General features: G+C 29.7%; 1 protein-coding gene across 2 annotated transcripts in view; it reads right to left on the minus strand.

Moving 5' to 3' along the window:
- The window catches only part of Fkbp14 (peptidyl-prolyl cis-trans isomerase Fkb14), a 66105-nt gene extending 62328 nt beyond the window's left edge, over positions 1-3777 (minus strand). For both annotated transcript variants that reach the window (XM_018504920.1, XM_018504919.1), the window contains exon 1: positions 3500-3777. In XM_018504920.1, coding sequence (XP_018360422.1) covers positions 3500-3735 — 236 coding nt within the window. In that variant the 5' untranslated portion in view covers positions 3736-3777. The remainder of the gene's footprint in view (positions 1-3499) is intronic.
- Between the last annotated feature and the right edge of the window lie 12818 nt (positions 3778-16595).

Consider the following 16595-nt stretch of genomic DNA (forward strand, 5'->3'; position numbering starts at 1 on the left):
GGAAAGTAGTGAATTTTATTGTGGACTATTTTCATTGATACAACGCGTAAGGATAGATTAGAGTTCATTTATCTGAGAAAAGGATATGGATACTCGATCGAGAGAAGTTTTCCAGTCTCGCACGCTGTTGAATTGATTGAGTTGCGAACTCGATAGTTTCATTAACGAGGACTTTGCGCGAGATCGGTAACGAATCCTGTCAGCGGATAGATAGATCGATATTACGTTACGTTGCGTTTATCGTTCGGAACTAAGCGGTATTATGCCATATTAAACATTATGAATTGGAATATGATTAATAATTACAATAACATATACATATGTCTATTCCTATTGTATTTTCTTTCGCGTGAAATGTTATAACGATGTTATTCGTGAAAATGTAAACTATGCCGAAATATTAATTGCCTATAAATTCAAAAATTTTGACAAAAAATTTGACAAAGTATTGTAATATAATAATAATATTCTAAAATAAAAAAAATGTTTATACAAGTTTATAGGAAGATTACAATACACCGCAAATCACATTTAACAAAGCCTCAATCCGTGTATTATTCATTATTTTTATATACCTACCGTTGCGCATTATTAATATCGTTTTAGACGTTAAAGTATTAAAAGTGCGTCATAAGAGCAGCGAAAAAAGAGAAGAAGAACAAAGTTCTATTCTGTTCTTTAGGAAAGTCAGTTAATAAAGCAAGAGGCATCGCAATAACGAACATGTTGGAAAAATACAGTTAATTGGTTTAATTGAGGTCGTATGTTCGTGACGTGAGTCTCCGACGATATATCGATCACATTACCTTTTCTTCAAATTGTATTAAAAATAAATTGAGAAGTAAAGTTAATCTTTTATTAGTTTTAACGTTATTTTATCAAACGTTATAATTATTTCAATTATTTTTAGGCACTGTCCTATCAATTGGCATGATGATACCATTATATCAATAACCTTTGATATTTTTAAGAGATAAATTATGCTACACAACTAATCAATAAATATTTGTTCACAAACATCTTTTTAATTGAAGATCCTTTAATCAACTCTAAGGAATGTTACATCTGTAATAAACATTATACAAGAGATGACGTAAGACAAGATAAATTTATCTGTTTAGCTGCACACGATATGAAATGTAATCGATACGTTAAAATAACTGTTTTTATTATAAGCTGAATATTTCGCGCTGAACTCAAATACTCTTTTAAAATACTCATTTAAATATCTGTATAAAAATCGTGTCCATTGCACGCAACACATACAGAAAGATAAATTTAATTATATGAAAGAAAATAAAAGCTTACTACATACTTTGATTGTATTATTTATCTAGATCAAATTTTTATTACTCCCTGAATCGAAAACGACTTGATCGATCGATAGTTTAGAGTAGACTGTCACACCGAGATATACAAGCAGTTAATCGTGCAGAGGAGATCGCGAGACGCATATCGTACCAAATGCAGCTCTCGTGCCAAATCCGATTTGAAGTACAATCGACGTGGCTAAAGAAAGTTCAAGAGGTAGGTTATCGGCGAGAGTAATCGCACCAGATATTGACAAATCACTTTTAAACCAGATTATCTTGCCAGGTTTTACGTGTTCGTTAAATTTTTTAAATAGAAAAAAAGAGATATTTCTTTTATATAAAAGAAAATAAATTGTTGTTAAATGCATATCTTTTTTTTAAACGTTCGTTCCTCACGAAAATCGTGCGAAACGTGTTTTATGAAATTCCATCCTAATAAGTTTATACATTATATGACGATTGATCATGTTTGAAATAAAGCACGATGTATTTTCAATTATCCGCATTTTGGTCTATCTATATTCTGCGCGAGTATTATTTCAGCACTATTATATTGACTATACATTTCTATGTGAAAGCAAGGATTTCAAAGTAGTCGAGAGAATAGCAGAGTTTATGCTCTTTTCATTATACGTTAAAAAGTTACTTTCGAACGACGAGAGTCCCACTCGGAACGGTATACTCGTCATCTTCGTGTCCTCCAATGACGTACGTCCACGTTGGAAATTTCAACCGGAGTCACACTATCTCACTTTATCTCGTTTCCCTTCTCTTCGCACAACTGTTGACGTCATCAGCGAATATGCTATTTTGTACAATGCTTTCCTAATTTGGAATACTTTTATGTTTTTTTAACTTAACCTTCTGCTTATCCGTTTTTTCTATTCACGCTAGTAGAATTAAAGTAAAAATATTTTAAGTTAAATCTAAAGAAATTTCTTACATTATCATCTTAAATAAGTCCACAATTCTCTCATTTTCTATTTATTAAATATTTTATATAGAAAACCAATAATAATACTTATTATCAAATAGATTTTTATTATCGTTACTAAAATATTTTAAGATTTACTTATAATACTTTTTTAAAACTTTGTAATTAAATAAAACTGTTATTATTTAATTTAAAAAATTAAATAATTAAGAATATTTTTATCCGTTATTTAAACTTCTCTAATACCTAATTTTTCTAATTATTTCTTTCGCAAATGCAATTTTAAGTGCGATTAATTTTATAAACCATTTGTCGGAGTAACCGAAAAGATAATAAAATATTTTATAGAATATTGTAAAATGATAAGTCAGATTAAGAGAGTTATAATTATAAGTTGTTATAATTCAATTACTTTCACTATTTATAACCGTTCGACTACTTTTTCTATTTAGTTGTTATTCAACTACATTTGGTAACTATATTTACTTATAGCATTTTCTTGTTACGCATTCCATCTAATTTTGTTGCTAATTTTTATAATTTCTAATTTCATCATAACATCTAATTTCTTCTTATTTTTGTAGCAAAAGTGCAATTTTCTTCATAATTGCTGAACAATTTAATTCGACAGTTTCGTAATTTTCCTCGAAATCAATATTATAAATATTTTTGTCAATTAAGCACTAGATTGACAATTAAAATACTAATTGTAATTTCTAAATCTATTGCATTACATTGATTAATTAAACTTATCGCAACTCTTTCGTGAGTAGAATTAATCTATATTTTTTCACAGTAACGCTGATGACATCTCAACTGTTCCTTTTCATCTTTCATTTAACTTACTTGTGCCCTACTTTAACTATTCCCGCCATAAGCTTTGTCTCATCTAGATTTTACAAATTTATTTCATTTAGGAACTAATACGAATAATTTACCAAAGGCAAAATGTCAACGTTTAAAATATTATGTAGAGCATTATATCAGCAGCAAAAAAATTTATCATATCTGTCAAAGATATTAAGTTCTCGCCACTAACGCGTGACGTCATTATTATTGCGCTCTCGGTTATTATATAGACGTTCACGGTCCTTTATTGATTGTTGTAGCTATCAACGCAATTTTGTTAATAAGTAAAACGTCATAATCGCTTGACCTCGCACATCTTTTACACACAATCATCAATCTATTTAGTTCCAGTATTCAGTCTATTTGCATTCTCTAGTCCGATCTTTCGCGTGCTGTCACTGACCTTGAGTCGAACTTGCTGCCGTCCTGGAGCGTGCCGGTGTAGTGCATGGTCAGCTGGTCGCCCTTCTTTGACCTGACGTCGCATACTTCGGGCATATACATCTTCTCCACCTTTAGACCGCTCTCAGCATTGTCGGCTCTGCTGAGAGCCACAATTGTTATTACGAAGAAGAGAGCGTAACGGCACATCGCAAGCACGGCACTCACGCTGTTCGACGTATAAGAGACCATGTTCATCAGTCGACGGATGCTCGTGAGCAACTGAGTTCTCGCGGCGTTCTACACCAGCGAGCCACCTTCTGATCCCCGCTCGTCCCACCGTCCCAGAGCGACGGCGCCGTGGTCGGGACGGAGACCAGACCAACGAGACCAGAAAAGGACGGAGCGTCCATGCCGCCACATTGCGCCGTCTCATTGGCCCCATGGAATATGTAGGTCTCTATACCTCGGGAAAGTCCTTTTCTCTCTCTGTTGCCTCTCGGCACCGCTCGCGATTTCTCGCTCAGCCCTACTTGGTCGTCTCTCCTCGTTCGTTTCATCTCACGTTGCGCTCTTCTGTCTCTCCTCAGCTGCCTGCTCCACAGCTCTGTCTTTTTCATGGTTGTATCCCGGAGTTGCGCGTCTTGCTCCGACCTGATTCTCTTCCTGCTTTCTCTCTCACCATCACGTTTTGCACTGCTTTATCCTTACCGCGCTTACATACCGATATCTTCATCCTTCTTCCGCCAATGGCATATCACAGTGTCTGTGGCTTGCTCCGCGTTCGCTCTACCTTTCTTACTCGCCTATCAGGTCGGGTGTTTCCTTTCATCCCTTTAGTCCCATCTTCCGCACCTCCTCGCATCATTGCGTCTCTCCCTTTTTCCTTTCTCTCTTTTTCTTCGCTTATTCCCTCCTTCTCTCACGGTTACTGATATAAAAAACACGAGTCGACTTGCGCTCTGATTTTGACGAGACTACGCAGGTACATCGTGCGAATGCAAGTTTAAGAAAATGTATCGTTCTTGCAAATTAAATTAAGGAATAAATTTTATTCGGAAGAAATGGTATATTACTAACACAACATGAAAATGGAACCCGTTATTAGAAACACAATGGAAATTTCGTTGAAGTTCTCTTTATTGGGTAAATCATTTTACCTCCAAAGTAAGCTATTCAAATAAAGAAATATTTCTTTTATATCCATAGCAAAATATTGTGAGTTAGCAACATGATAATTAAAAATTTTGTGTGCAATCGCATAATATTCAGTCATATCTTACCTCACAATTAAAACTCAAATTTAAGCAGCTGTATATTTTTATTAAAATACTGTTGACCAATGCAAAAGGGAAACTTTGAAATATGAGTGCAATTCAACAACGATAAAGGATAGATGTATGGAAAATGCATTTGATTCTCATCCCTTAGGATTTCATTCGATTTTGTACACTTCGTCAAGCAGAGGTATCCTCGATTTTTCTGGTTCCTCCTTTGGTTTGTTCTCTTCGAGCTTCTTCAATGCAATCCTTGCCTTTCACATATCGTCCCCACGTATCCATCTATCGCTCTTTAATTTCGTTCGCCGTCTCTCGACCGCTGCACCTCGTGTTACATGTCATCCTGATCTCGTCGTTTATCACTGATGTCATCGCGCCACCGCTGTGAAGCGCATCCAAGCGTTGCAATGCGTATCCTTCCTACGCGGAGAAGGATTTCGTGGTCGTTTCGCGAAACGTATGGATGTCGTACTGATCAAACTGGATGGCCATTATGTTTCCCTTTTTTTTAGAAGTTCCGGTTTAAATGTCTCGCTTGAAATTGAATTATTAAACTATGAGCTTTTAATAGGTTACGGTCACCTGCTAGAAAAATTCACTCGCTTATGTGGCAACAGAATTCATTTCTCGATGAATTATTTATGGGATATTTCACGTATCGGTATGTAAATGTGACTGGTCGAGATATGTACATCGAATTCGCTAACTGCTACAGCGGAATTTCCGGATAGCATTTGAATAGCGATACTCAATCGATTAAGGTTCGCTTTCGACCGAAATGGAATTTTACGAAGTAAAATTTATGTGTGTGATATATGTATAGATATAAATATAAAAATAAAATTATATGATGAAAATGAAATAATAATCGCGTTATTAGATTACATGCTATTGTTGTATTAGTTAGACTGGAGAGCGCATTCAAATCAATTATGTATTTCATAAATTTCAAATTAATTGATTTATTAATTCATAGTTATGTTGAAATAATAATTAAATGTAATTTGTGCTATTTATAATAATTATATTAATATTATATATTTATAATTATTAAATATACATAATATACGTACATATTTATTTTGCGATAGCATTTTAAAATTCCGTTTGTCAGCTACTAACAAATCGTTTTAGGTTTGAAGCGATTTTACTTATTTTTCGATATTTTGCGATATTCACACTAATTGATAAGCATTTGGAACCATGTAAAAACTCTTTTTAATAGAGTTTTGTAATTAAAACAATGTTAAAACAATTTCTTATTATGTTAGAAAATTAATTTTAAATAGAACTCTTATTATCCTATCCTCGTATTCTATGATCTATTTCAGTTTTAGATACCTTTTTTTATCCATGTCTTATGTTTTATCCCCTTGTGATTAAATCTCTTTTCTGTGAGTAGATATCATAGCAGAAGCTTTATTAGCACCTTACCTTTTGCGAATACATCTTCAGTTTCTTTGTGCTCTTTATAATTAACTGACTTGTAAGAATCAAATTTTGTATATATGTAATATAAATTATTACTATTACTAATATTATTTCTTTCTAATAATTTATATACATTTTTTATTGTGCATACATACTTATAAATTTATAAATTCTCAAATTTATATGTCCTTTATTCTTTAAAATTTGCAAATAATGTTGGGATCAATTTAATGTTAAATTTACAATCTTTTGGAGAACATAATTTTTTAATTTTATAAAGTACTAAATTTATAAAAATAGTTAAATTGTACAGATGCTTATTTTACAAAACTTTAGTTGACCGATTTTTTAAATAATATACACATACGTATGTATATATATGTTTATCTACAAAATTTTATATTTAAAATCTTTTAAATTATTCAATTATTATAATTTTTTTAAATTAATTGCTATATATAATCAGTTACCCTCTCCCTCAATAATCAAGAAATCTGGCAATTTCCAAATAATTTTTATTTTTATTTAATTATCATAATGTTATGCATGCTAAACTTAATAACTCTTTTATTTAAAGCCGCTTGAGACTTATACATTTGCTACTTTATATTTTGTTATTTTAAATTTTCTCTGTTCAAAAGTCACTGAATATATTTTATATCATGGATTCTTGCGTACAAATTTTAATTAAAAAAAAATAATTGATATTTGGCCTCTCTAAACTTTACCATTTTAATCGAGAATTTTCCGTAACCACTTTATTTCTAAAAAAAATACTACAAGATTCACGATTTCTGTGTCATTGAGATCAGCATAAAATTTCGGCACCTATTTTCTCTTTGCACATTTTGCCTGCTTTTATCCTATTCTTATGTGACTATGATATGAAGTATATCTTACATGTAATACATGGCATGTTACAAGTACGCGAAATACATGGAACGTTCTTATACGAACTTTCATATAAGCTTGAAAGAGTACAAGCGCCTTTCATATGCGCTTCGTAATATTATTTTGTTAAATTTAAATTTAAAAAGAAGATAAATCAAATATGTATTTTAATAACAATAGTAATTTTGTCAAAAATATTCAACAAGTATGTATATAGTTTTAATTTGCTTGAAGACCATAAAAATGAGTCTTTTAAAATATAAGAGCTATTTATCGGTATGTTGTATTTTGGAAATAAGACGATGTTGACTGCAAAAATATATTTGCCTATGCTTCTTTTTATACTTTGACGGAAGATAGGCAAACCCATACGCTCGTTTCACGACGACGAGGATGCGGTGATGTGCAGCGAAAAGCGAAAAGTCAAGCGCTCTGTGTGCATACTCGTTACACATCGAGCGAAATGGACCACTCACGACAGACCAAATTTGCATCTTAAGAAATACTCACGAAATCGCAAGGAACTCTTTGACTTTGACTTTATCGTGACGCAACAGCATTCAAAATTCATTCAAATTACACTTCTTTCCAATTACATTTCTCTTCAAGTATACAAATTATAGATTTATAATATTGATTTGCTTGGTTTGAACAAGAAATTAAAATAATATTATTTGCATGAATCACATCATTGCGTAATATATGTTTGATGATAGTTAAAAATTAAAATGCATAAGATAAAGTCTTTGGAAAACTGACAGCATAGTCTTAATTTCAGTTTTAACGTAAAAAAATATTTTATCGTTTCATAAGATTTTCTTTAATTATTTTAAAATATTCATATATGACCTCTCTTCTTCACAGATACTATTATTTCTTATTTACTTAAGAAATGTATTTTTTTTATATTTTCTACATAAAAGAAAAGAAAATTTATATATTTTTTAATAATAGAATATGTATCAATATAGTTTCTTAATTCAAAAAATGAAATTCCATTAAAAGTTTATAATAGATTTAGAATTTTGATTTATTATATACACATATATTTATATTTGTGTGTATATCAAATAATTATCAAGTAAATTTTATCTTTTTGTATGCAAAAGATAGAAAAAAATGACATACTTTTTTTTTTAAAATAAGAGACAATAATATCTTTAAAGTAGAGGTCATGTAGGAATATTTTAAGATGATTAATAAAAAAACTTATGAAATGTTAAAATATTTTCTGACGTTGAAATTGAAATAATAATTATGCAATTAATTTTTATGTATATGTATATATATATATACTCGACAAAGAATAACTATTTCTCGAAATCAATAGACCCATGCGCAAATGCGGTAGGAAGTTCCAGCTCGTATAACGACGCTCCCAACTAATCCTCGCTCCGGCTGCTTAACGCATGGAAATTAATAATGAGACAGAATGGAAATCCTAGAGCGATAAGCCCAGGATCTACATAACTCCGTGTGGATTATGCAGCGACGTACAGCCACCAACCCGTATTGAACGAACGATCGAGGAACAAACATAAAATCGGTTCATTTAATCCACGATCGCAGCGGCTGTCTAGCCTCCGAAATAATTAGAGATGAAGTTTTTTGGAACACATTGCTTGAAGACTTTCTTAATATTTTGACTCATGAAAACAATTTTATCTGACTATTCACACTTTTCCTCTTACTATACTTAAAACGATTTACGTATTAAAAGATATCATAAAATCTTTTTTAAAAATTCATAATATTTGTGCTATCAAAATTATTATAGCAAAGTAATAGTTAATATTAATTTCTTAGTAATAATTGATTATCAATACAAACTTTATTTTTATTGTGCTTATACAAAATATTGAAAATACATACACAAATATTGAAAATACATACACAAATATTGAAAATACTATACACAAATATCATATAAAATATTGCGACCAAAACATAAATCAGTTTGAATATTAAAGATTCTCTTGCGTTCTGAATATTGAACGATTGTGATATTCTCGTGAGATTTCATAGTTGAACTTCTGTAATTTTAACAAAATTGTTGAGACACAGAGATCTCACTCCATTTGTATATGTTTCATTATAACTAATACAGCAATTCGGAATTTATTATGCGCATTTTCTTTTCGTACGTGTACAATTTCTCGCATGGCTGTTTAGGCAGTTTATTTTCGTAGATGTGTACGGTCATCGACAAATAGTAATTGCTCGTAGGCCATCGTATCTAGTTACTTGAGAACCAAAACGTAGTTTAAACAACCCGTAACACGCTACGAATTCGCAGCCCAATCTTTGCATTCGTGTCACGTCGATGTTGCCGCGCGATAGTACAGTTCGCGATGCGATTTACTTCGGAATCGATTGTCGAAACTCTCGAGAGAATCGTAAAGTGATTTTTTCTTTATCCATCAGTATTTCCAAATTTAATATTTTTTCATGTGAATACGGATAGCATAACAAGATGATATTCAACGAAACTATATGATAACGCAATTTTCAACAATTTATTTTATACATTGCATTTTTACTTTATAAACTTATATATATATATATATATATATATATAAGTGTCACGTCTTTTCTATTGTTTAATAAAATGTTATTTATTATGTTATAACAAAATAGTACAATAGACACGGTATGTAAAATAATTATGTTAGAGGAATTATGTCAGAAAAAACATAAACTTAAAAAAATTAAGTAACTACTAATTTTTGTTATACGTATAATAAAAAATATTTTTTAAAAATAAATACGTAATTAAAATTAAAAATTCAATATATAATTATTATAGTAAGAATAATAACTAAATTATTTAAAAATTAGATATTTAATTTATTAAAAGAATATATCGAGTTGCTAAACAAACGTTCGAAAATTTTTATTATTTAAACCACGTTAGATCACTTTAAATGTATTGTAAATTTTTTAGGATCGTTCGTATAAATTGTTTGCAGACTTTAGGAAAATTACTTGTTCTCGTAAGCACATTTTTAAACACATTCCGCGCTTTTATATTCCAAAAAAAGAGAATACCACTTAATATTACAATATTCTACATATATACATTGTGTTTTATGGCAAATATTTCACGAAAGTATGTATTTGTTTCTATTAAAATTTGTCAACTGTTTTTAATTCATTTTACTAACTGTGTTTAAATAAATATTTAAAAAATAATTTTTAATTAAAATTATCTTTATATTTATTTATAATTTTTATCTGAATTGATATGCTAGTATTTAATGTAAAAAATTTATATATTTTAAAAAGTTATACATAAATAAAAATAAATATTCATCGCTATTGCATCCTTTCCTCATATATAATTTTTTTTATATATATCAAATTATAATATATAAAATGTCTTTATGCGTAATATCGATAATAAAAAAGATTGCCAAGACTGTTATAATTACAAATAATGTTAAATGTATTTTTTATCAACCTATAATGTTTGTAATTAAATTACAAAGTGTCGTTAATATGTGAATAATATATTTGTAAAATGTTTTCAGGGGAATCTTTCTAATATCTCTGTGCCAGAGTAATATTTTATATCATTGGATTTTTCGTCGTTTCCAACAATTAATCTACAACTCTAGAGAACGATCGCGTCTTCGAGTCGGAGAAGTAATGCAGTGGAATTCGAATCTCACAGCATAGAGCGTTTAAGTAGCAAACAGGCTGGAGCTTAATAGCGGCTCGTTTCCATCGGAAAACCGGCAGCCGGTTGAACGCGAGGAGTTTCGACAGGCAAGCTCGAAAGCGCGAGCGCGCGTAACGCGAGCTTCAGCCAGTTCGAATGCCGGAGATAGCTAAACTGTTTCCCAGGTTCGTGGGCTGGTCCGGGTTAAGGGAAACACGGCCGACCATGGTATTCCCGTGAGATAGTTACACGACAAGTTCCGATGCGCGTTGTGCGACTGAAACTCGCACGTTTGTGCGGTCGCGACATTGCTACGCTGCCCGGTTTGAAGATGCAGGCAATTTTACGTCGACGATAGTTTCAAAATGGGCTAACTTTAGTTTATAACAATTTACTTCTTATTTTTACGACTTTAAGAACATCTAGAATAAAATTTCAAAAACTTATGTAATGAAGTTTTTTTTACGAGTATTATTCTTATAAATTCTTCGTTAGTATTTATCGATAATAACAAACAAATAATTTTTGACTTTACAAATAATTTCTCGCTGCAATTACAATTGTAACTTCCAACATACTTTTTACATATTTTTGCAATAGTATATTTTATTTCTCCAGATTCTTCTCCTAAAGTAGCCTCTAAATGCTCAACACTATTCTATAATATTATTGATCCCCTTTGAATAATTTAGAACAAACAGTCTGGAGGTTTAATATAACCATCGAAGAATTAATAATACATTAATAATAAGATCTGTGAAGTTAACACGGCATTCTATTGATTCGAGGAAAACAATTATAGTTCCAGTAGCACTTTTTATAATTCTACAGTTCTACATAAAAATAAAAGAAGCGTTCCACATTTTTAATATTAAAAACACCAAAAATAAAAAACTGTCACTCTAACTTCGATGCTCTAAGTTATTTTTAGACAGAGTTTCGACTGCAAAATGTTGCTACATATTTTTAAATAATTTATTTATTCTCTAATTTGTTAAATCGAACACAAGTAATCTGACAGAATATATAAATTCAGAAAGTACATAATGATACTATATGAGGACAGCACATTTTTGTAAATTTTAGATATAAAAATCTACTTTTATATCTAAAATTTACAAAAATATGCTGTCCTCATATAGTATCATTATGTAATAACAAAATATGCTTCACGTATTTATAATATATTTAAAATTTGCTTGATGTATTTGTATATGTAAGTATAAATAAAAGTATTTTCATCTAGAAGTCATTTTTCTCGTGACTACTACTTCTTTAAATATAGAACATTTTGCAGATAATTTGTACTTGACTTCTGCACTAAAAAAGAGTCAATTTTAAAACCATTTACAATTAAGTTGGTTGGAAAATATATACTAATTGTTTGCAAATTATATTATTGCCATATTTTAGGATTTATATATTCTTGAAGCCATGATACTGTATTTATTTAAATTCAATAATACGTATTGTTGACATACTTTTCAAATTAATAGAACGATCTGATTCAAAAATATCCTTAATCTAATAGACTTAAATAAACAATCCAAGTAATATCAGAATATATATATCCATACAAAATTATTTAAAATATTTCAACTATTTTATTTGCTTCAAGTATTATCCTGCTATTGTTATGTTAAAATTACTTAATAAAAATATTCAATCGCTTCTTTTCTTGATCAAAAATGACAAATGCCTTCCTTAAATTGAAGTAATATCTACGTTAATTAATGTCTTAATTAATACAGTTTGAACGCTTTTCTAATCATGTATAAATTACTTAACGTCGATGCAAATCGAGATAATTACTACGAAAGGGAAATTTCCATGCCAGCGTTATCTTGCTATTCCCTCATTTCAATTCCGTGGAGATACTTGGATATTCATGGAAATTGAATTTGTAATACGACTGCTACACTGTCACAGGCTATCGAGCGAACGTGCTATCGATATCATGCCTACGATGGATTAGTTGAACTTGAGAAAGGAGCATATAAAATTGATTGTCAAACTCTGTCCTTATTCGACAAAATTGCATATCGCATCGTTTCGGATCATGCCACTGATTGAGCCATCTCTACTTCGCAATATTCAGGTTTTATTAACTGCGTAATTATTAACTGCGTGACGTGAAATTACATTCAATATTCGTTGCAAATCTTGAGAGCTCGAAGTCTGCGAAACACTTGCGTGATTTTCTGTGCTAACCTATTTTGATCGCTAATTTCGACAGTTAATTTTAGGAAGCTCAACCGGCAGTAATGGGGTCTACGACGTGGAACAAGCTTCTCGTCCGTTACCGATAATGTCGACGGCGCGGCGGCACGGAGGTATACCGAATGTGAGAGATTGCTTGTGTATCAGGAGCACGTTTGAAATTTCAAGGGAAAGATGAATCGAGGCTGGCATCTCTTCCTCGTAACGCTGAATTTGATTTTATGTTTAGTCACACTCATTCGTGGTCGCCTGTTTTGATTAACGAGAAATCTTAAGCTCTCATACTGTGTAATTATGCTACATTAAATTACAGAAATTATTAATTTTTAACTCGATTATATACATTTTGCAGTATTGCCAAACATAATAGTTTCCAAACTTACATATATAGATTGCAACTTACTTTTTAAAACGACAATATCTGGGATTTATTTGGCTTTTTTTATAGATATAAATATATCTATTAAAAAACGGGGAGAAAAATATAAATAAATAATTATTTTTTTATTTACTACTTTATTGGAGGAATATAAATAAATAAAATTACTTATTCATAATTTATTTACTAATAATAATATATTTTTATTTTAATTTTTTATTTGTACTTCTTTTTAATACTCCTACTCTTTAATTTTTCATTAAATACAATTTTATAAATCTATTTCTCAGATGCATAATGAGACAGGTGTGAAGAATGCCGTCTTGTATTTCTGTTGATGACAGCTTTGACATCGACATCGAATGCGAGTCATTTTCAGACGCAAGGAATTTGACAATTGGAATTGATTTTTACATTTACTTGATTCCTATTATTATTGAAAATCCAATTTACGCATATAATTCTCGTATTTTACATTATTTTATATCACATATCATATTTCATATTACATATTATTTATAATTATTCTTTTAAGCGAATTAATTTATTAACGCTATTGAATAATTTGTTCGACTGTATATTCAGATAAACTTTATAATATACTATATTAAATATTTAAATAAATAATGTCATTCAGTACATTTAGAAATCTCTGTAAATATGTAAAAATAGACGTATAAAAAACGCATATTTAACTATTAGCTAAAATATTTAATCTAATAACTATACAGATATAATGTACGTTATTATTTATAAAACGCATGCGATTTTACATGTATGACAGAATATTATATGCGTCATAAAATTAATGAATTTATAAAATATTAAATAACCCTATATTACATCTACAAAATCAATTTAAATAATTTGTCTAACTATATATAATCTAGATAGACCTTATATGCCATATATACCATTATACATATATCATAAGAAATAATATGGGATTCAATATATTTAGAATCTCTACGACTATATAAAAATAGATATATAAAAAATATAATGAAATTTTATAAAAAGAATTTAAAACTTTCCTAATTAAATTTTATAATGATTTTTCCATATTATTTTATATACATAATTTCTTTATTATAGTTATTTATAGTTATTATCTATACTTGCAATATATATATATACATATATATATATAGGTGTGTGTATAGGGTTGTGAACATTACCTTAAAAAAGTAACGCGCTACTGTTACCATTACTTTTTGAAAAAAGTAACTCGTTATCATCACTCGTTACCAATTTTAACAAGTAACGCGTTACCGTTACTGTTACTTGAAAAGTAACGATTTGTTACTCTTTTTTATAATGCTAAAGTAAGTTATTAGATTTTAAAATTACATTAGCTGATAATTTAATACTAAATGCGCGCGAAATAAATATTCAAACTTAAAATTCTCTACTAACTAGTTTGTATATAGAGCATTTTCTCTATATTAAACTTACCTACAGTTTTACTAATTCTTTATTTTACTTAGATAATATCGTTATTTTAATGTACTCATTTTTATAAGAATTTACATTAAACAGATAATAGATTAAACATTGTTTTTAAACGTTAATGTTCCTTGGTGAAAATAAATCGATGAAATCTTTATCAATAGACCTATTTCAGTATAATTTATAATGAAATGAGTCAATTAATAGAGATTTCAGTGATTTTCAGCTATTTCAACGATTTATTTTCATCATGGTTACTATTATGTGTATTTCAATATTTATTGTCCGTATCAAAAATTTACAGTATATATATATATATATGTAATGTGAATTATATATTTTCAACATTAACAGTGCCTATTAGAACACAGTACAAGATACTAAGTGCAAAATACTTTTTAAGAAATTAAGAATAAATTACAAAATAAGAAAATAATAGGGCACTGAAGTAACGGTAAAAGTAGCTAAATTCGTTACTGTTACTGTAAAATATGTAACGCCGTTACCGTTATATATAGAAAAAAGTAACAATCGTTATTGAAAAAAGTAACGAAAACGGTAACGGCGTTACAAATAACGCGTTACTTTTCAACCCTGTGTATATATATATAGTCAATATTTCATGTGATTTTTTGTGTATTATTTAGAATTTTATATTATAGAAGAATAGATATCAGCAATGTGAGATAAAATCCGAGATCGAAGTACAAGCGAATATCACGTTAATTAGACACTGAACTCCCGCAATCAAATGTCCCATCAAAATGTAGACGTGTGCATCGGCGATGCATGGTAAATCTGTGCGATTAAAATCCTTCTAGACCGCGTAGATTGGCACTCAATTTTGTTGGGTTTGACCGGACTGCGTAATGAAGTTTGTGGTAGAGGCAGTCTACCGATTGCTGCTGATGTGCAACGCGAGCGGTGGCTTCGACGCACCGCGAAACGAAATATCACCGACGATACGACGAACCAAGCGTGCCACGTCGATTATTCTGCGGTCTTAGGATGAGCGAAAACGAAACAGGGACACTTTTCTCGTTGTATCTGTCTGATACAATATACATATAAGAGAGATTAAGTTATTTTCTAGAATAAATAGCGTTAATACAGTTTTTTCTTAAACAAATAATAATGTTAAGAGAAGAAATCACATGCTGATGCAATAGCAAATTTTCTTTATAAAATTACATTAAAGTAATAATTGTAATCAATAAATACTCTGTGAATAGTAATAAATACTAACAATAATAGTAATCAATAAATTTTTTAGTTCATTATATTAATTATATGATTTTATTTATTATTAATATGATATTTGTTCAAAAATGGTTTACTCATCAAAAAGCATTAATTTTATTCTCAATAAACATTTAATTTGTTATCTCAGTATGAGTACTCTGTTTGGGAAATATTAAAATATATTTTTAAGATTCCCCGAATTATAAATTATAAATTTTAAATTTTAAATTTCATAATTATGTTTTTGCAGAAAATTCTATGTATAGTATATGTATATCTATTGTATGTCAGTCATTCTTTCAGTCTCCTTGCTTGCAATAACAAAAGAGGCATGTGAAAATAAACGATGCACTGTCTCTTATACAATGTTAATTTCACGTATAATTACTTGTGGAAAGTAGATTTATCTAAGATAACTCGACTCAGCATTTCAATAAGTGGGAGTATCATGTAAAACTGAAATCCGCGTTTGTTCTTACACATAAAATATTTTAGTAAATAAAAATAGAATAATGAAAAACAGATCTCACAAAATAATACAGTTTTGCAAAGTACCCTATATTAT

This window comes from Trachymyrmex cornetzi, unplaced genomic scaffold (genome assembly GCF_001594075.2).
Source record: "Trachymyrmex cornetzi isolate Tcor2-1 unplaced genomic scaffold, Tcor1.1 scaffold188, whole genome shotgun sequence".
Classification (NCBI taxonomy): Eukaryota; Metazoa; Arthropoda; class Insecta; order Hymenoptera; family Formicidae; genus Trachymyrmex; species Trachymyrmex cornetzi.